General features: G+C 51.1%; 1 protein-coding gene across 4 annotated transcripts; it reads right to left on the bottom strand.

The window, feature by feature from the left end:
- Positions 1–10,171: 10,171 nt before the first annotated feature.
- Positions 10,172–23,739, bottom strand: LOC144951757 (uncharacterized). 4 transcript variants are annotated; one of them, XM_078882125.1, is made up of 7 exons: positions 23,606–23,739; positions 23,289–23,333; positions 22,651–22,725; positions 14,241–14,300; positions 13,983–14,050; positions 12,346–12,426; positions 10,172–11,960 (listed from the first exon to the last, which is right to left on the bottom strand). In XM_078882125.1, exons 1-7 carry the CDS (start codon positions 23,619–23,621, stop codon positions 11,898–11,900), a joined length of 408 nt encoding a protein of 135 aa, XP_078738251.1. In that variant the 5' UTR covers positions 23,622–23,739; the 3' UTR covers positions 10,172–11,897. The 4 variants fall into 4 exon arrangements, with proteins under 4 accessions (XP_078738251.1, XP_078738268.1, XP_078738259.1 ...); XM_078882142.1 differs by having other exon boundaries at positions 10,172–11,900; XM_078882133.1 differs by lacking the exons at positions 10,172–11,960; positions 12,346–12,426; positions 22,651–22,725; positions 23,289–23,333; positions 23,606–23,739 and adding exons at positions 19,230–19,425; positions 19,542–19,686; positions 20,910–21,111 and having other exon boundaries at positions 13,941–14,050.
- Between the last annotated feature and the right edge of the window lie 392 nt (positions 23,740–24,131).

Genomic DNA, 24,131 nt, shown 5'->3' with positions numbered 1-24,131 from the left:
GTGGTTATTAGCGAGTCAGTTTGGATGCAGACAAGGATGGTCAACAATGGATTCAATCTTTGCACTGAGAAGAAAATTGATGGAGAAGTTCAGGGAGAAGAAACGGTCTTCCTCATGTACCTGTCTACAGGTGTGTGGGTTCAGATACACAGTGAAGCTGCATGATCTTCCTCATATACCTGTGTACAGGTGTGTGCGTTCCGGCAAAAACAACCCTCTACCTCCCCGTGGTGCCGGATGGCAACGGTGTGGTGGGCAGTGCCATGGGGGAAGCAGGGGCCAAATTAAATTGGCCCCCCTTTCCCCTCATGGCGATTGTAACCACCACAGTGACAAAATGGGGGCTCTGGATAGGTGCGAGGGGCTGGTAACCCCTCCACCTTCAATGAAATACCACCAAACCACGACTGCAATTTGTAATTAATAAGCGTGTGCCGGAGGCCCCGGGGGGACAGGAGTCGATGACGTCTCCTGGCCAAACCCCATTTGGCGGAGCCAGGATACTGAATCCGTACCTTCGGGGCTCCTCCAGAAACAACAAAAAACCACTATGTGTGGCCACGTGGAATGTTCTAACGCTCACTGCAGATTAAAGGCTGCCACTCCTCTGTCGGGAGCTGGACCGGTACCATCTGGATCTCTGCGGTATTCATGAGGTCCGGTGGACCTGCTCTAGTTCCTGCCACCATGAGGGGTGGACAGTCCTCTTTTCGGGGTGGGAGATTGCCAAATAACAGGCAGTGGCTCTTCTCCTGAACAAAATAATGAAGGGGGCGTGGGAGCGTGGTGGTGAGGTGTGGGAAGCTGTAAGCCCCAGGCTAATTTGGGCTCGCCTTCCCATCAACCAGAGGCAAGGAGTGGTGGTCGTGGTTACTTATGCTCCCACCGAAGATGAACATCAGTGGAGGGATGCAGGCATGGCCGATGAGTCAGATGACTTCTACCGCCTCCTGTCACAGGTGCTAGCTAAAGTGGCCCCTCGGGATAGAGTCATCTTGTTGGGTGACTTCAATGCCCGAGTTGGTCATAATACTGGCACCTGCTCTGGAGTGATTGGAAGGCATGGACCAGATCAGCTCAATAACAACGGCAGGAGGCTGCAAGATTTTTGTGCAGCCCATGGGCTTGTAATTACCAACACGCTGTTCAGGAATCGGCACATCCACACAACATCATGGATGCATGCCGGGTGTTGTATTCTAGCCTTCTTCCATCATTGATATATAATGAATGAAAACACACCAAAGCGCAGCAAACTGCAAAACACCAGGTGTTGTAGTAATGAACGGGAGGAGGGCTAAGATGGCAGAATTGCAAACCTTGCTTCAGGGATAGATAAGGCCTGATGAACGGGCATGTCACCTGCAAGGGCAGAGACAGTGGGAGAGTCAGCCAGACATGGTTAAGGCAGGGGGCCCAACCATCTATGACCTCAGCGCATGGGCGAATAATGGGGCAGTGTTGACTCGAAGGCAATGGAATGGAAGCAGAGGCGCCTTTGTCTGGATCACGGCCACAGAAGGCCGGGGGTCATCACTGATTGTGTGTTAGGGATTTCGAGCTAATTGGAACACGTGCACACAGGGAGGAGAAATACGCCTTGTTCTCTGCAGCTGAAAGAGCCAAGATAAACTCAGCTCAAGGTTGTGTACACAGGAGAGGGGGCTGATTAACAACCACTGCACGTCTGAACGTGAGGGGGCCTTGTCCTGAAATTAATCACACTCCCAGAGCAGAAGGTTGGATGACCACAGTGAGGCGAGAATAGGGTGTTGTTACTCTCAAGGCTGCTGGCTCAGCTGAACAGCGAGGCTGCGGGGGCCGCCGGGAGTTCGTGTTTGCCTAGTTAAGTCAAAAAGCTCAATTATTCTGTATTGCTATTAAAGTCACGTTAAAGTCGGAATTTAACAACAGGGTAGGCTCGACCCGAAGCATAACGGGATGAATCACCACCAGGTCGAATATAAATACATAATAAAAGAGCGATGTTAAACCCAGGGTCGGAGAGAAGGGAGATCCCGGCCGTCTTTGTATCCCCGCAGCGCGGGATGGGAGTGTGTATGTGCTCGGGGAGGCACCTCCACTTGGGTCAAGCACCACGATGGGAAACGACACACCTTAGGCTACATACAGAATCATAACTGGGGAATGGTAAGGGACAAATGTTAATTTAAAACTTTTTAACCATGTCTGTGTGCGTCTGTGAGGGTCGGAGGGAGTGTGCCCCTCCCTCCAGGTCGTGCAACACGGACAGAGACGCCTGTGAGACGATTTGTAACGTCTGTGTTTTGGTTCATGAAGAAGGCCAGACAAGAGATAATATTGCACCCAGACAGAGAGACGACTTCGAGGCAATTTGTAACATCTGATTGTTTGCTCATGGATTTTATGGAGGGAGTATGACAACGGAAAATACCGTGGGTGATGCACACAAGGACACACGGACGTACGGACACACACATGAACACACCTACACACGGACAGATCCTGACACAGTAAATCAAAAGAAAACCCCGCCTTGTGGGCAGGACCCAAAGGGATTTTTCGGCATAAAAGAAAGGACTCTGAGCATTGGAAACCAGTTCGACCAGGAGAGTCAACTCATCACGAGTGCGACCAACGGGTCGACTCATGAGCGAGCTCGACCGGAAGGGTCGGCTCGACTCATCAGCCGAGTTCGACCAGAAGGGTCAACTCACCAGCCGAGTTCGACCAGAAGGGTCAACTCACCAGCCGAGCTCGACCAGCGGGTCGGCTCGACTCATCTTCAGCTCGACCGAGCGGGTCGACTCAAGGGCGAGCTGCGACTAACGGGTCGGCTCGACTCTTCAGCTTCTGGGACTCAGCCGAGTTCAGACGGCTCTCGGGGCTCGACTCGAGCGGCTCCCCGTCTCCTCTGCAGGCGGGCAAGACCCGCTTGACAGCTCAACTCGGCCTGCGTGGGTCAACCTCTGCGTCAGAGGTCTCTGCTGCAGCTGAAGGTCGCGGTTTGGCGACGTGGCGACGACGCTGCGAGCGAGCTGTGAGCGCCACCTACCGACCGGGTTCCGAACTACGACAGCGTATCAACAGGCATCCAACCAATTCACCACGGCGACAGGAGAGCGACTAATACGTATGACGCGCACCGCCCCCTCACCACACGACCACCAGGCGTCTGCTTGACATAAAGAACCGACTCCGAACACTGACTATTGAAGACAACTCTTACCACTCAAACCCACTCGAACCCATAAGCCGTCCGTGGCTGTGAAGAGAACACTAGAGACCGAGTGATGGCCATCCGTCATTTATAAGAGTATTCGTAATATTATCTTTAATATTTAGTGGACTGTACTCTTAATCGCATAAATTCCCAACAGATCCATCAATACGAATTGATTCTTGGCACCTCCTTCCGCCGAGCCACGCTCACGTGGGGAGTGGTGGCCCACCAGATCCTTAACAGGTGATCTGGTCCCCAATTAGTAAACTCTGTATAAGATAACGATCTTCGGAAAAGGAGCGCCGTCGCAGGCCCTTACTCCGAGCCATTCTGTTGTCAGATAACCTGCCGATGTATCTGTCGAGATTGGTGCCTTTAAGAATAATAACTGTTTTTGATTGTGTTTTATCGCCGTATAATCTTTCAAGTATCTTTCATTCGTTAACGTTAAGGTTTTCTTAGCATAGTATTTGCATGTTTTAACGACTCTCTCTCTCACTAACAACCATCGCGTTATGCGGGATCCATGTGCCGTTGTCAAGTGAAATCAGACAATCGTTGATGATACTGTATTGATGCCGTGTTGACGTTCCGGGATTGAGAGTTCGCACACTATATCATAGTTGAGGTTGAATTAGTAATAAATTGATTAATACAGAAGTGGTTGTGTGATTCTTTCCTGAACTATGCATAAGATCTGCTTCTGCGTTGAGATCTGAACTTGGTGACCTTAATAAACACACTAACACATACTCAGTAAATGTTAAAGCGATAACGGGGTGAACCGGGGACCTAAAGATAAGCGAGAATGAGACGAACCTAGACAACGATGCCGAGTTAATCTAAGTTAATCTTGCATACTTACACCACACCTGCATAACTGCATACGATTAATTGCCTTATTCCGATCGATAACCCACCCTCGTCACCGAGGCGGGGTCTGGTTATCATAACGACTTGCATTATCATAATTACACCCACTCGCATAATTACTACAATTACCTCTCGAATTGGCATAATTAAATGTGCATAATTACATAAATTAAAATATTTCCGGATAATTACACATTTGGCCAAATTTCAATTGATTATTATTATTTTCACTGAATATTCATAACCCACACATACAACATAATAATTTCACCCACGCACGCATACAACACATCAAAATTTTAATAACCAACATATACAACACGGGTCCAAGCAAGAACATCTGCTGGACTACATAGTGATGGAACAGCGGATGCAGGCCAATGTCCTTGACACCAGGACCTACCGTGGAGCTGATCTGCCCACTGACCATCGACTTGTCATCTGGAAAATGTGCCTGCTATTCTTCCACTCCGGTGTTGGATGTACACCCAGGACCACATTCAAACCCTTAGTAACATGGTCTCAGCTAGCTGATGAAAGTTGTAAGCAAGAATTTCATAATCGCTTGCGGCTGGGGTTGGCATTGTCCCCCACTCCTCCTCATGTCGAGGGGAAATGGGCGAGGTATAGGACTGTGGCTCATGCAGCTGCAATGGCTGCTTTGGGTACACGGTCCAGACCTCCCCGGAGACCCTGGCTGATAGAGGCGGTGTTCAGGCTGGCTGAGAAAAAGCGACAGTCTCACTCTCATCGTCTACACCATCCCACGTCGGAAAATGAGGAGGCTTACCGCAGCCTTCGCTCGGAGGTTCGGAGAGCCGTGAGGCCCTGCAAGGATGGGTGGTGGTCGCGGGTTGCTGAGGAGATGGAGTCTGCCTCAACGGCCCGCGATTTCTAATCGCTCTTTCATTCCATCAAAAAAGTAACCTGCAGCGCCACAAATATTACCATCATTTGGCAAAAGAATGATTATCCAATCTCCAACCCCCAGGAACAGGTTTACATATTTGCTGAGCATCTCTGTGAGGTCCTGGGGGAGGGAAAATCCCTTAGCCTGGAAAAGAACGTGGGACAAAATTAAGATGACCCTGCCGAGGCTGCGGTGCCTCAAATATTGGAAGAAGTCACCCCCTCTCATTGGCTGGCTGAGGTGCCATATGTTGAGAAAGTACTGAAGGCGATCCAGAATCTGAGACCAGGAAGGGCACCAGGCAGAGATTATCTCCTAAGCAAAATGCTGAGGGAGGGTGGCGTTTGTGCACAGACTGCCCTGCATGACATCATAACAACAGTCTGGACCACTGGACGGGTTCCGCAGGATTGGAAGGATGCCCTGGTGGTCCACCTAACTACAGGGGCATTTCACTCCTCAGAGTGCCGGGAAAGGTCCTGGCAAGGATTATTCAACATCGCGTTGCTAGGCACACTGAGAGCAGTCCTGCACAGATGCCATATTTTCTGTCTGTCTGCTATAGCAGAGGTGTAGGGAATTCCAATAAGACCTACATCTCTGCTTTATTAACCTGGTCAAGGCCTATGATACCATCATTAGGCCTGGGTTGTTCTTCGTGGTTTCGGAGTCCCTGACCCGTTGCTCACAATCATTAAGGACCTTCATGATGGTGAGCGGGCCCGGGTAAAACTACGTGGCCGGGAGTCGGAGCCAATCCCCGTACATACTCTTTGGTTCTTTCGGTAAAGTCACGTAGGTAGAAATAAAATCAAATGAATCACGACGTTTCGATCAGAACACATGCAATCTTCATGAGGTGGGACAACCACGGCAAGAAAAATGCGGAAGTTATCCCTGTACACCTTGGGGTGCGACAGGGATGTCCTCTGGCTCCCACATTATTTAACATCTATTTCAACCACGTCGTTCGTGAAGCCTTCAATAGCTGTACCGAAGGAATTTTCATCTGGTACAGATACAATGGGAGGCTGATCAATGCCCCGGTGCAGTCAAGGGATGGCTCCCTATTGCTCAACCATGTTATGTATGCCGATGATCTGGTAATTGCTGCTCATTCAGAGGAGGAGTTGGAGACGTTACTGCTGAACCTGGAGCGTGCCACTAAGAGGTGGGGCCTTATCATCAGCCCCACCAAAACTAAGCACTTGCCTGGGTATTTTGTACCATCAGACACTCCACCCCCACAACTCCCAATTGGAGATGGGGCAGTTGTGGAGAGAGTGGAGAGTTTCCCATACCTGGGCAGTGTGCGCATGACCGGCTCCGGTTTAACAACAGAGGTCTCACTCCGAATCAGTCGAGCGGCATAATATTTTCATCGGTTGCATAATGCTGTGTGGAAGCTACCTGGTCTGCCACTCCGCACGGATCTTTGGGTCTTCTCGGCCACAGTCATTCACTCCCTTCTCTATGTTTGCGAAACGTGGACCCCCCTAATGGAACATTTTTGCCGGTTAGAAACATTTAGGCTGGCCTTCCTACGAACCATCCTGGGTTTAATCAAGCTGGATTGTGTGATGAGCTCACACATCCTCGAAAGATCTGGACAATGTCCCATCGGAGAGCTCCTCCGGCAGGCAAGACTGCGTTGGCTGGGTCATGTAGACTGCATGCCCAGCCACCGCATGCCTAAACAGCTTTTGTTTGGCCGGATCGAGGGGGCTTAACGGGCGCGGCACCTGCTAGAGAAGAGATGGACCTATGTGGTACAGGAGGAGTTGGAACTGAGTGGACTTGCCGATGATTGGTACCAGCAGTGTCAAGATCGGCCTCTGTGGAGGAGGCTCGTGAATGACGCTACTGGGCAGTTGGAGGCAGTCGGCCTCCAACAACAACCGAGGGGGAGGAGCGACGCTCACAACAACGAACGGAGCGCTGGGTGGCTAAAGCACAGCAAGTTGACACAGTAGGGGGCACAGGTAGTACATCAGCCAGTCGTCTCAGTCAGTCGAACTGTGGCATCTAGGTCTTCCCCGTGACCTCCTGCCAGCGGGCGTTCGACACTTCATGTGGCTTCAACGTGCACATAGCCTGGCACAAGCGTCACCGCCACTTAGTGACGAATGGCGGTTGTTGTTGTGTTGTGGGTTCAGATACACAGTGAAGCTGTACGATCTTCCACATGTACCTATGTACAGGTGCTTAGTCATGGCGAGTAATATCTAACCCAGTCATGCCCCCCACCATTCCTTAAACAACCACATTGACCAGCGTGGTGAAGTATAGTCAAACAACACCCATGATCAACATGGACTGGAGAGGCCTTCTGTAGTGTCATCCTAACGTGTGTAGTTTATGAGGAAGGAGTCACAGTCGTGTCCCAAGCAAGTTATACAATCCACTGCTGGATGAAAGCCTCCCATATGCCATATTGTCATTGGGATTTTGACTATACTTCATTGCACCGGTCAGTTTGTTGCCTCCTACAACTGTGTTGCGCCTCAGTCGACATACACTACACTTTGACCTCTTATGATCAAAGTGGCCTTCCTGCCTATAACACCTATCATGACGCGGACTGTACGTGGAGTACTTTGAGTACCAGTGGACACTGACACAACATCGACAACGAAGCCGAGGGGCACCGGATCAACATTGAGACTCAATAATTGTTGGGAGTCTCTCGACGAGGGTTCGAGGGAGCCCCACGGCTTCTGAGAAGCACAAAGCGAGGCGCGCCTCATGGATTCGAGTCCGCTTTCTGGAGAGACCGCGAGCCGCTGTCTCCAACGCCATCAACGCGGAGACTCCCCAAGCGTAGGCCTCACAGCCCCTCCCCTCAGCACGTGAACCCCAGCCCATGCGTCCACGCAGCCCACCGAGACCAGGCCGTGTCCGTCTCATTACATTTCGTTGTGTACATAGACAGATAGACACACTTGTGAGCACGGCTCCACTTTGGTTTTGTGGTGCTCACCCGTTTAACCAGCAGCAGCTATGGGAAGCCAACACGCAGCAGCCCATTCATCGCTGCAATAAATCTCAACTAATCGCGCGTTAAACCAGTCTCCAGATCACCCTCCGAGCAAACACCACGACTTTGTTTGGCACGGTCACGATCAATAGCAAATGTGAAATAAATAAGAATGACGTGAGAATCATTGTTGTGACACCAGCCACAGAAGTCGCAGCAGCTACTAGAGAAGGGTTCGTGTGAAAGGACAGAGCTGAGGCACGGGTAGACTGCGCAGCTTCAGGGTGCCTGCTGGGGGCAGCGAAACTGCGAGAGGCGGGCAACTCAGCGTCCGCTTGTGCGAGAGCACCGCGGATTTAACTCCGCGCGCCGCACCCTGGGGCACAGCCGACAGCGTTTATGTCTGCGGGCACGTGGCCACGTGGCGATTCGAGCCAATCACCGCCAGCCTGGTGTGGCCCCAAACACAAACCGGGAGCATTGCAACAAATACACAAAGAGGTCGTGATGCAGGCTGCGTTACTAAAGCAACACAGCTATTCCTTACGAAAAAATGTCTACTTCACGAGTTTTAAAAGGCTTAAATGAATATATAATATACATTTTGTAAAGAGCACGAACAATTAATCCCGATTATAAACATCGTTGGAAATCGCCGCCTCACATTTTCTCATCCTGCGCCATACAAACTGTTAAATCACGTCGACGTGGGGGTACTCGGGCACGCGTCACCTTGGTGAGTGTGGGTGGGGTGAGGAGTGCAGATGTGGGGGGTAATAGAGAACGCCTCATCATGGTGTGGGTGGGGTGAAGGTGGGGAGTGCATACGTGGGGTCATAGAAGTACTGTACAACAGGTGATATTGTTACTTTGTAGTGTCGTGACTACAGCCGCTACTGTGAGTGTAGACAGTTAAATGTCTCTGTGGGTCGCGCCAGCTGCAGTGCTGGAGAGACGCCGGGTGCCCCGATTGGACGCACAAAGGGCACGTGACTGGGAGCGGGCCTCGATTGGGCGAGCTAAGGGGACGTGACCGAATGCAGTGCCCGATAGGACGAGTCAAGGAAAAGTGGCCAAAATCGGTGCCTCGATTGGACGATCTAAGGGCACGTGACCGGAAGTGTGTCTCGATGGGACGAGGCCACGGACTGCTCCACGGACTGCGCCACAGAGATTTTAGAGGAAGGTAAACAATGATTTTACCGGGTAATACTTCACGCTACCTTTATCCTACCGGGTAATTCTTCCGCGCTACCTTTACCCTACCCTTTACCTTACCTCTTAGCATGTCGACACCTTTACCCTTTTACCCGGTAAAAAGGGTAAATTACCTTACCTTGCCGAGGCCTATCGGCCCATCATTGCTCCAGTGTGGTTAAAATGAGTACCGCATTGTGGGACGTCAACAGTCGTCGTCATAGCGAGGTACTGACCACACACAAACATGGATTTTTTTTTCCACAGAGATAAGCACTGCTTGAAGACGGAGACTCTGACGTTGAATTGACATTCGTGGGAGGGTTGTCGACCAAAGCCCTCATGGCCTTGCTTGCTCCCACCATTGTCTGCTTGCCCAGAGGTGACTGTGGTGACTAGGGTGTCCTCGAGATAGCGTAGTAGATGTACCGTGTCCCACATACAATAGGGGTTTCGCGATCCCCTAAAAGTGAACCAAATAGGCGAAATAATGGCGCTCCAGCAGCTCAAAAATGTCACGGGGCATGACGCTGCCTCGCCTTGAGTTGCATCTCCACGCTGCGCAGCCACGCATCAGGCAGCCCCAGTCAGCCACTGAATTGCCAATGCGAACCCTGCAGAACGTGCTCGTGTTTGCTGTGGTGGTCGCACCGACGTCGTTTTCTTTTCTGTTAGTGTATCACATATCTGACTTGCGTTAGACTGAGCTACAGGTGGATTTGTGTGAAGGTCAGATTTGTGTAAAGGTCAGATATATGAGCATCAATCGAAGATGACCGCTACACCGTGCACAAGCACAGCGCTGGGTGGTTAATTGGGCAAAGTGGATAGATGACGGTCAGATATGCAAGGTTGTACTGTATATACATTAAAAACAATATAAATAACATTATAAATTAATAATGAGCACATTTGGCCTTAATGGAGAAAAAACAGGGTACCCTACACAGGACGCACTGCAGCACCCAACACAGTCTGAGTGTTCACGGTTTTATGATTTATGGTCAGACGTCATGAACGCATCTACTAATACGCAATGAACGGCGCGTGCTATTCTGGGGATTAACACCCCCACCAAGAAAACATGTAACTTCTTATATCCATTGCAAAACACACTTTTCTTAAATATTACAAACTAATAATCTGACATTGGCTGACCATTATGAATGTCCTCAAAGTGACACGTGCCGGGTAATGTGTAACAGATGTGGTGACATGTGGGATGTCGCTGTCGAACTCGCAACATCCTCACGATTTGTGCTTGTGGAGGGAAACGGCTGCCCGTGAGAGAGAGGGGAGGAGTGGAGAGGCCGGGGCGAGATGAGAGGGCACAGGGAGCGATGGTTGACAACTGATAGGGGATGTTGGGTCGCTAGGTGGCAGTGTTATTGAAGTCAACTCCACTTGGAGAAATCCTGTTAATTCACGACAATTAATGCTGCATTCTCTATGTACGTATGTTTAACTCCTTTCGCACCGTACACGGCCAACCGCAATAATCGCAGGACAACGAGAAGTATTTAATCAGAACTGCAATGGTCTGACACAATTAGCCTTGTGCCACGAGATGCCACATGTGGTGAATTGAGATCTCATTTTACGATCAGATCCTGCTGCTTCCTGTGCCGGCTCACATTACCATAACGGTCTCAGTTTGCTTGTAATATTATTTGAAACATTATGCTGTTGATATAATGATTAATGTATTACTGTTGTCGATTGCATTAACAGTAGTAATTTACATTCTATAGCTGTGAGTCTTGGAATCATCTTTAGAGATGCGGTGCTTCCAACGACTGCCACGCACCGCCCATTGTTCGGGTGAATAACTTCGCGTGGAGGTGACATGATCATTAGGGGGTCAGTCGCAGACGTTGACTGCGAGAGGTGGAAAGAGTTGAACGCCAAAGCATCACTGGAGCCCCCACAGTGCCACGGTTAAAGGACCGGTGGCGATGATGGTGCCGACATCAGATATGGAGGCATCCGATGGCATCGTGGTTTGAGAGCTCAACTCACCATGACAGGTCGCAAGTTGAAATCCTGTTCGGGCAGGAACTGAACGAATCTATATTCCCATTGGGGTTTGTAAAATTGGTTTGAAGGAAGTCAGTCGCGGTTGTGATATTGAGAAAGTGCTCCCTGACCTGTTACTGTGGAATTTACAACACTGGCTCAGGAATACCAACAGCAATGAGTGCTGTCGTGTGAGGATGGCAACATTCTGACTCAGACTTCTTATAAAATAAAAATTAGTAAATTTGGGGAACGCTTACCGAATAATATGAAAATGTAAAATTTTACAATAAATACACCTAAAGTTAACAGCTAAAATAGTTAAACTCGAGCCTAAAACTAAAGACTGAATCATAACAAAACTTTGAAAATAAGTTACATTTAAACAACACCAACATTCAACCGCAGCCGAAGCGAGTGGCTGGGACGGTGACTCAGAGAGACATCACCACCATGGGAACTTATCCCAGCTCCAGCCTCCTCTTGGAGGTACGGTGCTCGGTGAGGTTGCTTCTGAAGGTGCTGCGCTCGGTGAGGTTGCTTCTGAAGGTGCAGTGCTCGGTGAGGTTGCTCCTGCGGTGTGGAGCTCGGTGAGGTTGCTTCTGAAGGTGCAGTGCTCGGTGAGGTTGCTCCTGAAGGTGCGGTGCTCGGTGAGGTTGCTCCTGGAGATGCGGTGCTCGGTGAGGTTGCTCCTGAAGCCATGTTTCTCGGTGATGTTGTCACTGGAAGTGCAGGGGAAGCACCGAATGTCCCGAGCTGCTCTCAGAGCAGTACAGCCTGTCCTGTTCGTGTGTGCACATGCACGTGTGTGTGTGCACATGCACGTGTGTGTGAGTGTGTGTATCTTTGTGACAAAGACACAGAGCAACATCTGCACTACAAACCAGGTGACTCAAGTTCGATTCCTGCTCACGGCCAACACCAGTGATTATCTGAACCGGTTCTGGGCCTCCCCTATGTCGACTCAGCCTCAAAGAAGTACCTGGTGCGGTGTGTAAACATCACCACTATGGAGACAAAGGTGTGGTGCTGGCCACCCCCCCACCCTTCGTGTGCCATCCCAGCCTTCATAGGTGTTCGCTAACAGCACTTGCTCCAACAGTCTGTTAAGGCTATACGGGGAATCTATGTTTTTTGTGTGAATACATTTGAAGCGCTGGTTCTCACGTCTTCGCAAGTAGAAGATGAGCAGAACCAGTACCACCGGAACCACCAGAACGACCACCACCACCGCAACCAAAGCTCCAGCTGTTAGAGACACAAATACAAACACGAGTGTCAACACACACACGCGCACATTCACACACACAGAGTGTCAACACACACACAGAGTGTCAACACACACACAGAGTGTCAACACACACACACAGTGTCAACACACACACACAGAGTGTCAACACACACACAAACAGAGTGTCAACACACACACAGAGTGTCAACACACACACACAGTGTCAACACACACAGAGTGTCAACACACACAGAGTGTCAACACACACACAGAGTGTCAACACACACAGTGTCAACACACACACAGTGTCAACACACACACAGTGTCAACACATACACACAGAGTATCAACACACACACAGAGTGTCAACACACACACACGCAGTCACACACACACAGAGTGTCAACACACACAGTGTGTAAACACACACACAGAGTGTCAACACACACACAGAGTGTCAACACATACACACAGTGTCAACACACACAGTGTGTAAACACACACACACAGAGTGTCAACACACACACATAGAGTGTCAACACACACACATAGAGTGTCAACACACACACATTCACACGAGCGCACCACCGTCGCGGCCAGTCATTTTAAAGGGGGAGGGGCCCGGCGTGAGCCCCGCCCCACGCGCGGTCCCCGCTCAGTGCCATGCAGCGACACTCGCCCTGCACTCTCCACTGCAGGGGAAACCGTTCCACACAAGCGAGGAGTGTCATATCGACCATGGCAGTGAACAGCGCTTTGTCTGTCCACTGTTGGATGAAATGATCCCTGCGCCATCGGTAATGGGGGTTGTTTAGCCATACTTCACCACGCTGGTCACTGCTGGTTGAATTGACGGGAAACCCAGTGCTGGGTCAGATGCCGCTCGCCACTGATGTTAGCCGTAGCTGGAAATCGGACTTGCCGGGTTACATCGCGCAGTGCGCTAACCACTGCACCGCCACTCCACCTCTATACTTGTGTAGAGGAGTAAAATGGGGACGTGATGTCAGGTGTGCTGTTCAGTGCGATGACGTCACGTCTCCTAGGGTACTTAAGGGAGACCGCGTGACAAAAGCGGGGTCACTGTGGGAACGGGTAGAGTAAGAAGGGTGAAGAGGGAACCAGGGGTAGAGAGGGATCGAGTAGTGAGTCTGGGGAGAAGCCGGTGGTAGCCGATAGAGGTGCTTCTCTCTCCGGTCGGTGGGGTCGGCAGAGTCCCCGATCCGACACGAGAGAGAGAGACCGGAGCTAGCCGGGCAGGGACCAGGACTCAGTGTAGGACCCCTAGCCCCTGGGAGTTGTGTACCTTGTGTGTTATTGTTAACCTTTAATAAACCCTTGGCGAAAGCCCATAACTTACCTCCGTCTCCAAGTGCGTCCGTGGGAACTTCTCTACACGCGTATAATTTGGCTATATGACACTTCAACGATTCCCACGCGAACGCTTCCACGTGTGTGCGGAGAGCACAGGGATCTATCCTGTTCGACGAATCGTGAGCATTGACGGCGCGTGTTGTGTGTACTCGTACGTGCGTGCGCTCCAGGCCGCGTGTGCGTGTGTGCGCGCTCGTACCCGGCATGCTCGCCTTGTCAGGTGCTTGCAGGCGGCGATTTCCAGGGTGCAGTTGCGGTGGTCGCACTCTGCACCGATGGACAACACCAAGAAGGAGACAGCGCGAGCACGCGGTGAGGCACGGCCACCGCTCAGCCACTCACCCCAGGCTTTCACCCTGGCCCGGGTGCTGCGCTTAGGAACGTGGCTTTGGCTTTGAAAACAAATAATTGGGTGTTGTCTGTGTGTCCCGCGAGGGGCTCGCGGTGCGGGACTCACCGAGTGGGTAGTCGGTGGAGACGAACGCGCACAGCGTGAGGTTGAAGACCCGGTGAGACGCTACACACGAGGCACACACACACACAGGCATGCAGTAAGAGATACACACACACACAGGGCACCCAGTGAGAGATATCCACACACACAGGGCACCCAGTGAGAGATATCCACACAGACACACAGGGCACCCAGTGAGAAATATCCACACACACACAGGGCACCCAGTGAGAGATATCCACACACACACACAGGGCACCCAGTGAGAGATATCCACACACACACAGGGCACCCAGTGAGAGATATCCACACACACACACAGGGCACCCAGTGAGAGATATCCACACACACACACAGGGCACCCAGTGAGAGATATCCACACACACACACAGGGCACTCAGTGAGAGATATCCACACACACACACAGGACACCCAGTGAGAGATATCCACACACACACACAGGACACCCAGTGAGAGATACACACACACACAGGGCACCCAGTGAGAGATATCCACACACAGGGCACCCAGTGAGAGATATCCACACACACACACAGGACACCCAGTGAGAGATATCCACACACACACACAGGGCACCCAGTGAGAGATATCCACACACAGGGCACCCAGTGAGAGATATCCACACACACACACAGGACACCCAGTGAGAGATATCCACACACACACACAGGGCACCCAGTGAGAGATATCCACACACACACACAGGACACCCAGTGAGAGATACACACACACACACAGGGCACCCAGTGAGAGATATCCACACACAGGGCACCCAGTGAGAAATATCCACACACACACACACAGGGCACCCAGTGAGAGATACACACACACACAGGGTATCCAGTGAGAGATATCCACACACACACACAGGGCACCCAGTGAGAGATATCCACACACACACACAGGACACCCAGTGAGAGATATCCACACACACACACAGGGCACTCAGTGAGAGATATCCACACACACACACAGGGCACCCAGTGAGAGATATCCACACACACACAGGGCACCCAGTGAGAGATATCCACACACACAGGACACCCAGTGAGAGATACACACACACACAGGGCACCCAGTGAGAGATATCCACACACACACAGGGCACCCAGTGAGAGATACACACACACAGGACACCCAGTGAGAGATACACACACACACACAGGGCACCCAGTGAGAGATATCCACACACAGGGCACCCAGTGAGAGATACACACACACACAGGGCACCCAGTGAGAGATACACACACACACGGCACCCAGTGAGAGATACACACACACACACACACAGGGCACCCAGTGAGAGATATCCACACACACACACACAGGGCACCCAGTGAGAGATATCCACACACAGTCATAAAAATATAAAAAACATACATTCTTATGCAAGCACGTCGACGCATGTGTAGTGATTGTAGCATCACTACTGTGTATTGTTGTATCTATGCCCTGTTTTCCGTTATTAATATTAAGAATAATTAAGAATTTTTTTTTATTATATCTATATATATACTTTTTAATTAAATAATGAAAACAACCCACTACAAGCACACCAGGAATCTGTGAAACGGCCATTAAACTGGTAAGAAGTCGGTCACAGAAAGGTCATAGACATCCAGATGGACAAAAGATGTATGGACTAACCTCCCAAGACATCTGGAGATGTACAGATAAGGTGCAGAGTAAATAACGGTTGAAACTTCGCGTTTTCTTAACGTTTTCCTTACCGAAAAGTAGAAACTTAACAAAGATAATTAACCAACAAACAATAATATTTTAATTATTAGTATATGTTTCCTACCTTCACTACCTTCCTAAAAACTAAAGAGTACGAATTCCAGAAATCTTAAGTGGAAACATAGTTACGCTTAACCTCAGGACATTAAAATATAACTCAGAATAAAACACCAATCTCTGGAGAACTAAACTTGGCGAAGCCCCAAAATAATAATGTGACGAGGATCATTACGAATATTCATTAAACATAGACGAATGATAACCCCGATACTAAGACCGAAGGAACTCATAAAATATAATTCAAGAATAAATGTAACACACAGGATCACATAAATGTATTGCAAACATCTCCGCAGCCACCTTTGTCTTCCAGCGGGGCCTGGCAAGCAAAGAGGGAGCAAAAAGGTCACGGGGGAATCGGTGCCTGACATTCCAAAGATATCTGTTTTTTTTAATTCTGTTTGTTTTCTCTCGCAAGAGACGCGGAGAGAGTGCTCACGTTTTGAGTTAAACACGGCCGTCTTTGTCTCCCCGCAGCACAAACAGATGGCCCATGAATGCTTGGAGGGTTAGGAAAGGTCGCGAGGAGGAGTCGCGGGGGTGTCTGCTTTTCTCGCTCTGTGTTTTGTTGCCCGCTCGCAAGGAATGCGCAGAGGGGAGTCACGTTTTGAGTTAGGCACGGGCGCACACAGCGAACAGGCAGTCTGGGTTGAGTCGTGCTCAGTCTCGCAACTCGGCTTGCGACGCGGTGTTGCGACGGGGCTCGCAAGAGAGGTGTGGCAGTCGTGCCTCAAGGAGAGATGGGACGACGAGACGTCGTTAAAGTGACAGTCTGAGAGCAGTCTGTCCGAGGCGCGCTCAGTCTCGCAACTCGGCTTGCGACGCGGTGTTTGCGACGGGGCTCGCAAGAGAGGTGTGGCAGTCGTGCCTCAAGGAGAGATGGGACGACGAGACGTCGTTAAAGTGACAGTCTGAGAGCAGTCTGGGTTGAGTCGTGCTCAGTCTCGCAACTCGGCTTGCGACGCGGTGTTGCGACGGGGCTCGCAAGAGAGGTGTGGCAGTCGTGCCTCAAGGAGAGATGGGACGACGAGACGTCGTTAAAGTGACAGTCTGAGAGCAGTCTGGGTCGAGTCGTGCTCGGTCTCGCAACTCGGCTTGCGACGCAGCGTTGCGACAGGGCTCGCAAGAGAGCGGGGGCAGATCGTGCCTCGAGAAGTGATGGAACGAGGAGGGGTCGTTCGAGTCGCAGAAGTCTGAGTTCAACCTGGGTCGGGGCTGGGTTTCAGCCGTGCTCCGGCTGGCGGAGCGTCGTGAGGAAACGAAACACCGATGCCGATAGCAGGTGTCGCTTCTCGCAGAACGAAGTTAAGTGCGAGTGAAGCTGGCAGCTGCACGAACAAGGGAAGCACGGAGCAGAGAGAGTGACGAGCGACGACAAGCAATCAACCTGTAAAAGGGCGGAGATCGCCAAGCGTCGACCAAGCGAGCAAAGCAGAGTGCGCGAAGCAGTGGAGAAAGCCTGGTCAAACGGCTGTGAGGAGGAGGACAGCGCTATTGAATGCGCCGTGTGTCTAATACACACCCAGATCAACCAGCATCAACCAAAACCGACTCGTCATCCCGCAGTGGAGAAAGAGAGTCAAAGTCTTCCGAGCGCCACCGAGCGCCACCGTGCGCCACCGAGCGACAACGAGCGACCGAGCATCTTCAAGGACAGCATCGTGCCAACTCGTCGTCCAGCAGTGGAGAGAGAGCGAGGGAGCAGCAGGAGCAGAGCGGCGGCCACGCCCAACCCAGAGAAAACTTCTGGCCGCTGTTCGTATCCTCCCACACCACACAAGCTAACGACACAACTCCCGGCTCTAAGAATTAATTAATATTACAAGGGGACAACGCACACACAGCACGCACACGAATAAGACTTTAAAAAAAATTGTCATTGCGTTTCAAAAAGGGTTGCCATTTCGAGGTGGTGCGTTCAATATAAGAAGTGTTTTAGTCATTCATTTTCGTTAACTGCATAATCACGCCAATGAAGAAGTATTTTTAGTCATTCATTTTCGTTACTGCATAATCTTGTCCATGAATTTATTGACGTATACTTGCTTTCGGATAAGAGAGTGTCATGTGCTTGTTTAGAATAAAATTGCTTAACACCAACTGTTCGAGTGCTTCTTTCCAAGTCCATGCAAAACTATCTTATTCTTGATAACTGTATCCTGCGATGAGATATGAAAATGGAGACCTAAAATATCATAACACACACTAGATAATCGGTAAACGTTTAATCGATGATAATCGTGTTATCCTGATTGATAACTCTGGATAAACGAAGCTGAGCCTAATTATCATAACTGCTCACAGTAACATAATCGCAAGCATCCGCATACATTACTACGCTTATCTCCGCGATTATCATAATTTATGCATATAATTACACACATTATCATAATTTATGCATGTTAATACACACATTAACATAATTAATGTGATTTGCGCATTTTTCGGAAAATTATTAATTTTTATAATTTTCATCAAAATTTCATAACCCGACACATACAACAGTATACACGCACACGTGTGACGTCACTATGCCGGGAGCGTCGCTACCACGTGGGTCTACACACACACATGACATCATCCCGGCTGGAGGCGAGAATGACGTCAGGGCCGGTTCGGGACTGGGGAGGCCACGGGGGTGCTGTGAGGCCGTGGCACTCTCTGTGATCCCGACAGGACACGTGACCGGATCCCAGTGGGGGCTAGGGGGCCCACGGGGCACCTCGGGGGGGGGGGGGGCACGTGGACAGCAGGGGGGCTTCGAGAGGGTTCTCGAAGGGAGGCGTGGCCGGGGTGGGGCCTGGGCACGCCGAGCCACATATAAGAAGCCTCCTCACGCGGTTCGAGGCTGCCCGTGCCAAGAATGAAGATGCATCGTGAAGACGCCAAGAAGAGTCAAGCCTCCAGTCAGTGGACCTGCCAGTAGCCCACCTGGCTGGGTCCCGCTAGAGTAGCTGAGAGTTAGAGAAGTGTGTGTTAGTTAGAGTAGGTCGGTGGTCACCACCCTATGTGTAATGTACAGTGTTATAATACTTACCGTTCTAATAAATGAGTGTTGCCTCCCAAGCAGTGTGTGCGCCTAAATCGAAGCCTCTACATTTGGTGTTAGAAGTGGCTAGCGTTAGGTGTTATCCTAGTCAGTATAGAATGTGCACGATTACTACAACTTACCTTGACGCTTTCACACGACGGGGACGGCGGGAAAATCATCTTCCGGGCAGCCCCGGGGTCTGCAGCCCCGGTGAAGGAGGGAGATGGCGCTGCAAGCGGGGCAGCAGGACGCACATCACGTCGCTGCTTCGCTGCCATCGAGAGAGAGAGAGCGCCGGAGCTGGAGGAGCGAGGACGCCGCCGCTGCTGCGGGTGCCTGGGCGGGAAATTCGCGCGGGAAATTTGCGCGGGAAATTGCGCACGCTGCTGACACCTTTGCGGCCAGTCGGGACGCGGTTCCCGCCAAAACGGCGTTCCTGCCATTTTCAACACCTGCGGAGGGAGATTTTCCGCCATCTTGGTGGCATCCTGTCGAAAGAGGATGCCGTGCTCACCATCCAAGATTCTTCAAGTTCCACCATGCCATCCTCCGTCCCTCACAGTCTCGAAGGCGAGTCGTGACACAATGCACCCGGCCCTAAAAACACACCTCACCCATCTTACGCACGCCACGTTGTTTTTGCGTCTTGTTTTTTTTGATTGCTGGGTTGTGGTACGTGTTTTTCTGGCTGTGTGAGTGCAGAATGAACGCGGCGTCTGTGCTCGTGTGTTGCTGTGGAAATTTATTTTTGCGTGCAGTTACTGGATCGTTATCTTCATGTGGCAGTTATTGATTAATTCGTTGTCGGGTGTCCAGAGCTCCGTTAACATCATGTGGGTTGCCGTGTTAATGACTCGCGTTGTTACATCGTTTTTGTTGTTGCGGAGTCGCGATTGTTATTAGGTATACTGAATGGAGCTTCGCTTGTGATTGTCAATGTGTGACTGTCAGACACTTTGATCGTCATTGTTGCGAAGGTACAGACCGTATAGAGCTTTGCTCGAGAGTGTTAACAGTGTATGGACTGTTGGGTACTTGCTTGTGATTAATTACTATGTACGGATTGTCTGGAGTATTGCTTGTATGTGTTGTGATGTTGTGAAATTGCGATTGTGCGTGGGATGACTGAGTGTTGCGTGTTTCTTGAGTTGGATGTCGAAGCCCCGTGGAAATCCCATGGTTGCGGTTGTGTGGATTTTTGAATGACATGACCGGTGTGGTTCGAACTCGCTGATGGGTTCGAGGGTGCCCCTTGGGTTCTGTGTGGATCAGGGGTGCGTTGGGCTGTGGATTGCCGCCAGATGGCATCGCTTTCTCCGCTCGATTGTGTACAGCCGAATGCTGCAATGCGAGCCTGGTGAGAGACACGCTTTAAAATTCCCCCCAATATGGCCGACGTGCACGGTTTTAAGATGGAGACGCCACGTCGGAAAGGCGTGGGGTGCTAACGGGTGACATGTAATGCCTGTGGTGGTCCTCAGTGAGGGCTGCTGGGACACAAGCGTGGGAAACCGCGGAGATGTTTGCGCGTTGGGCCGCCATTTTGTGTGAGCGTGGGAAGCCGTGGGGACGCGGGTTGCGCATGCGGCAGCCATTTTGTACATACACGGGTGGCCTCGGAGATGTGGGGTTTTCATGTGTGAACTATTTATGGGCAAGACCAGGCGTTTTTTTTTTCTGCCACGTCGATTTTACATAATTTGTAACAAAATGTAGATACTGAGGCAACCCTGAAGTGCGACTTCTTTGCCCAGTACATGGGTCACCCTGGAAGCATGACTTCCTTGACCCGGGATGTTGTACAATATCCAACGTTGTACCTTTGGGTGCAGCATACTGGCTTGAGCTTGAAGCATGACTTCCTTGAGCCAGTACATGGGTCGACCCTGAAGTGCGACTTCTCGACCTGGGATGTAGGGAGACGTCCAGAATGTTAAGCGGTGTTTGTAGGTGGTTGTTAGACTTTCAGTCTTCGCCCTATTGCCACCTGTGGGGTGGAACGGTAGCAGAGCGGTGTGAGACCCTGCCATCCATGGGGTGGTTGTGTGATTTTGGTTTGATTACCAGTGTTGGTTGTGCATCCAACGCGTCAAAATATGTGTATTTTTGTTTTTCTTTCTTCCACCGGGCGAAATACGACCATCTCCACTTCCCTGGGCCGGGTGGCTGTTGTGTCCGACGAGCTGAGACGCGGGCCCGTGGTGCTGTGCCTCAGGAGGTAGTTTCTTCTCGTCACAGGATTCCTGCACCTGCCGACCTTGGAGTCGCTGGTTGTGCTGACCGTATGTGGACCTGAAGGGGGGGATTAGAGTGCCCGTACGTCATTCCTGCTCATCCTGTTGCCCAACTCCTGGAGAGGGGCCGTGCCCTTTTTGGGCCTTTTTCAAAGTTCCCCCAGGACATCCAGGGAGACCGTGCTTGCCTCCCCTGTGGGCTCGGCCACGCGAACTCGTTCGAAGACTGGCCGCTGTGCATGACTCTCACACCTTGTTGATTGCCTACACCGTTGTCAAACAGTGACTTTCATATGTCGGTGCGTGCGAACAAATTCACACAGATGGGCTGTTGTTGTTGGTTCCCCTCGTCCCATACGTTCTTCCCTTCCCCCCTCTCGGTGCGTGTACATATGTTACTCGCGGTAATTATTATCGGTCGCCGGTTATTTATTGATGTTGTTGTTGGAGGCACACTGTTTTTTTCTGTATTGTCACAGCCAGGACGGCTGTTTTTTATGCGGGGGAAGGTGATGTAGTGATTGTAGCATCACTACTGTGTATACACGCACACGTGTGACATCACTATGCCGGGAGCGTCACTACCACGTGGGTCTATACACACACATGACGTCATCCCGGCTGGAGACGGGAATGACGGCAGGTCCGGTTCGGGACTGGGGAGGCCACGGGGGGTGATGTGAGGCCGTGGCACTCTTTGTGATCCCGGCTGGACACGTGACCGGATCCCTTTCGGGGCCGGGGGGCACGTGGACAGCAGGGGGGCTTTGAAAGGGTTCTCGAAGGGAGGCGTGGCCGGGGTGGGGCCCGGGCATGCCGAGCCCCATATAAGCAGCCTCCTCACGAGGTTCGGGGCTGCCCGTGTCAAGAATGAAGATGCATCGTGAAGACGCCAAGAAGAGTCAAGACTCCAGTCAGCGAACCTGCCAGTAGCCCACCTGGCTGGGTCACGCTAGAGTAGCTGAGAGTTAGAGAAGTGTGTGTTAGCTAGAGTACACATAGTGTGGTGACCACCGACCTAATGTACAGTGTTATAATACTTACTGTTCTAATAAATGAGTGCCTCCCAAGAAGTGTGTGCGCCTAAATTGAACCCACTACACATGTATCGTAAGCATTTAGAGTCGGAATGAATCGATGGATAGACGCGGTGTACCTACAGCCCTAATCAGTCTCCCTGTCCTACACAGGAATCGCGCTCTCAGTCTCCAAGGCGCTCACAACACGGCCCAGCCTCGGCTCACGGGGGAGTGGGTGGGGGGGGAGTGGGAGCTGTGGAGGGGTGGGTGGGGGGTAGCGGGGGGAAGGAAGGACCCTCCCTGCTCACCGGGGTTCTGAGCGAGCTCGTGGTCGTAGTTATGGAAGCACTCCGTATTGTTGAAGCAGCTGCTGAGCGCGCATTCTGCACAGTGGACGTACAGAGATGCGACTGAAAAACGCTCACACACAAAGGCACTCACAACAATGACAGCGCGCTCTCGAAGAACAGTGACAATTATTCAAACCAAGTAAACCTTGCTCAGTCTGGCGCTTATTCTTTAGGACGGTCCTGCATTGTGATGTTAGCTAATTTCAAACAATAATCCAATATCTGTGTACAATATTTCACAGACATAAATGTCCGTGACTCTGAAGCACGGGGGTTGTTAGTGGTCAGGTGAAGTTTGGGAAGTGCTTTGATGGTTTTGGCGATGGTGGTAAGTTTGTTCAGGTTAAATAAAGAGACCAACTGTGCTCTTGGCTCCTGTATTAGACACTCGAGTTGGCCAGTAGTGGTCATTACCAAGTTGTGGCAAGAGCCAGTTGCCTCTCAAGGCTTTTTTATGATGGTGGAAGTCGGGCCTGGGTAATTGAGATGGCATGGGAATACCAACGGATGGGTCACGCTGGAGACACGACAGAGAAGGTGTGGATGGGTGGGTGAGGGTTGGTCAGCCGTGGTGAGATTGGAGGAGAGATACTCACCCACAAGGTCGTCGGAGGCGTGCGGCCGCTTCAGCAGGGCTTCAGCTGCATTGGGAGGAAGGGAGAACCACAAGCCACGCACCGCTAGTACAGCCGCCTATGAAGGCTGACGTGTCACATGAGTGGGTCGTGTGGCTACCCAGTGCTGATGTTTACACATTGAACAACGGAGGCCCAGGACTGGTTCAGAGATTACTCCCCACTGATTGCTACCGTGGTCGAGCATCAATCTCAGGTCACCAGGTTCAGAGCACGGTGCGCTAACCACTGCACCACCACACATCCAAACAACCAGGCACCCGCGGTCTCACACATACCCCGCTGTGACCCCATCTCCACTTCCACGTCCGGTGGGGCTCCCCTCCTCGCAGCAGATGGAGTGGCACTTTTTGCTGAATCTCACAATGGCGAAGAAACACATTTTATCAACCACCATATTGTATCGACTTTTCTTATTCCTAAAGTACTTTATATAATTAACTTCAAGACTGTACTAATGACGACCCCTACGTAGCTGTGCGAGTTAACGATTTTATTTTATGGGAGACACAATTCAGGCATTAATGGGCATCATTTTGTGACATTCACAGTGGAAGGCTCTGTAATTAGGGGGGAGCTGAAGTGGATGCAAAAAATTTACAGTCAATTTGTGGACAAAGGCCTCCCCACGCCGTGTCGGTCATGGGTGTTGTTCGACCATACTTCACCACCCTGGTCATTGTAGGTTCGTGAAGGTGCCAGGACCGGTTGAGATGCCACTCGCCGCCGACGTTCGCTGTGGCGTGGGAATGGACCTCGGGCCGCAGAGTTCACATCGCGGTGGTGCGCCGATCACTGCTACGA

Source organism: Lampetra fluviatilis, chromosome 3, assembly GCF_964198595.1.
Source record: "Lampetra fluviatilis chromosome 3, kcLamFluv1.1, whole genome shotgun sequence".
Lineage (NCBI taxonomy): Eukaryota > Metazoa > Chordata > Hyperoartia > Petromyzontiformes > Petromyzontidae > Lampetra > Lampetra fluviatilis.
This window is presented reverse-complemented; position numbering and strand designations above follow the sequence as displayed.

What these genes read in the sequence shown, in the direction of transcription:
- LOC144951757 (XM_078882115.1), bottom strand. Translation starts at nt 20,966, where the DNA reads ATGTACTGGCTCAAGGAAGTCATGCTTCAAGCTCAAGCCAGTATGCTG. An exon ending in AACTTGAAGAATCTTGGATG is followed by an intron (nt 19,426 to 19,603) that starts GTGAGCACGGCA and finishes TTTCCCGCCCAG; the next exon opens with GCACCCGCAGCAGCGGCGGC. An exon ending in CTCCACCGACTACCCACTCG is followed by an intron (nt 14,051 to 14,240) that starts GTGAGTCCCGCA and finishes CCATCGGTGCAG; the next exon opens with AGTGCGACCACCGCAACTGC.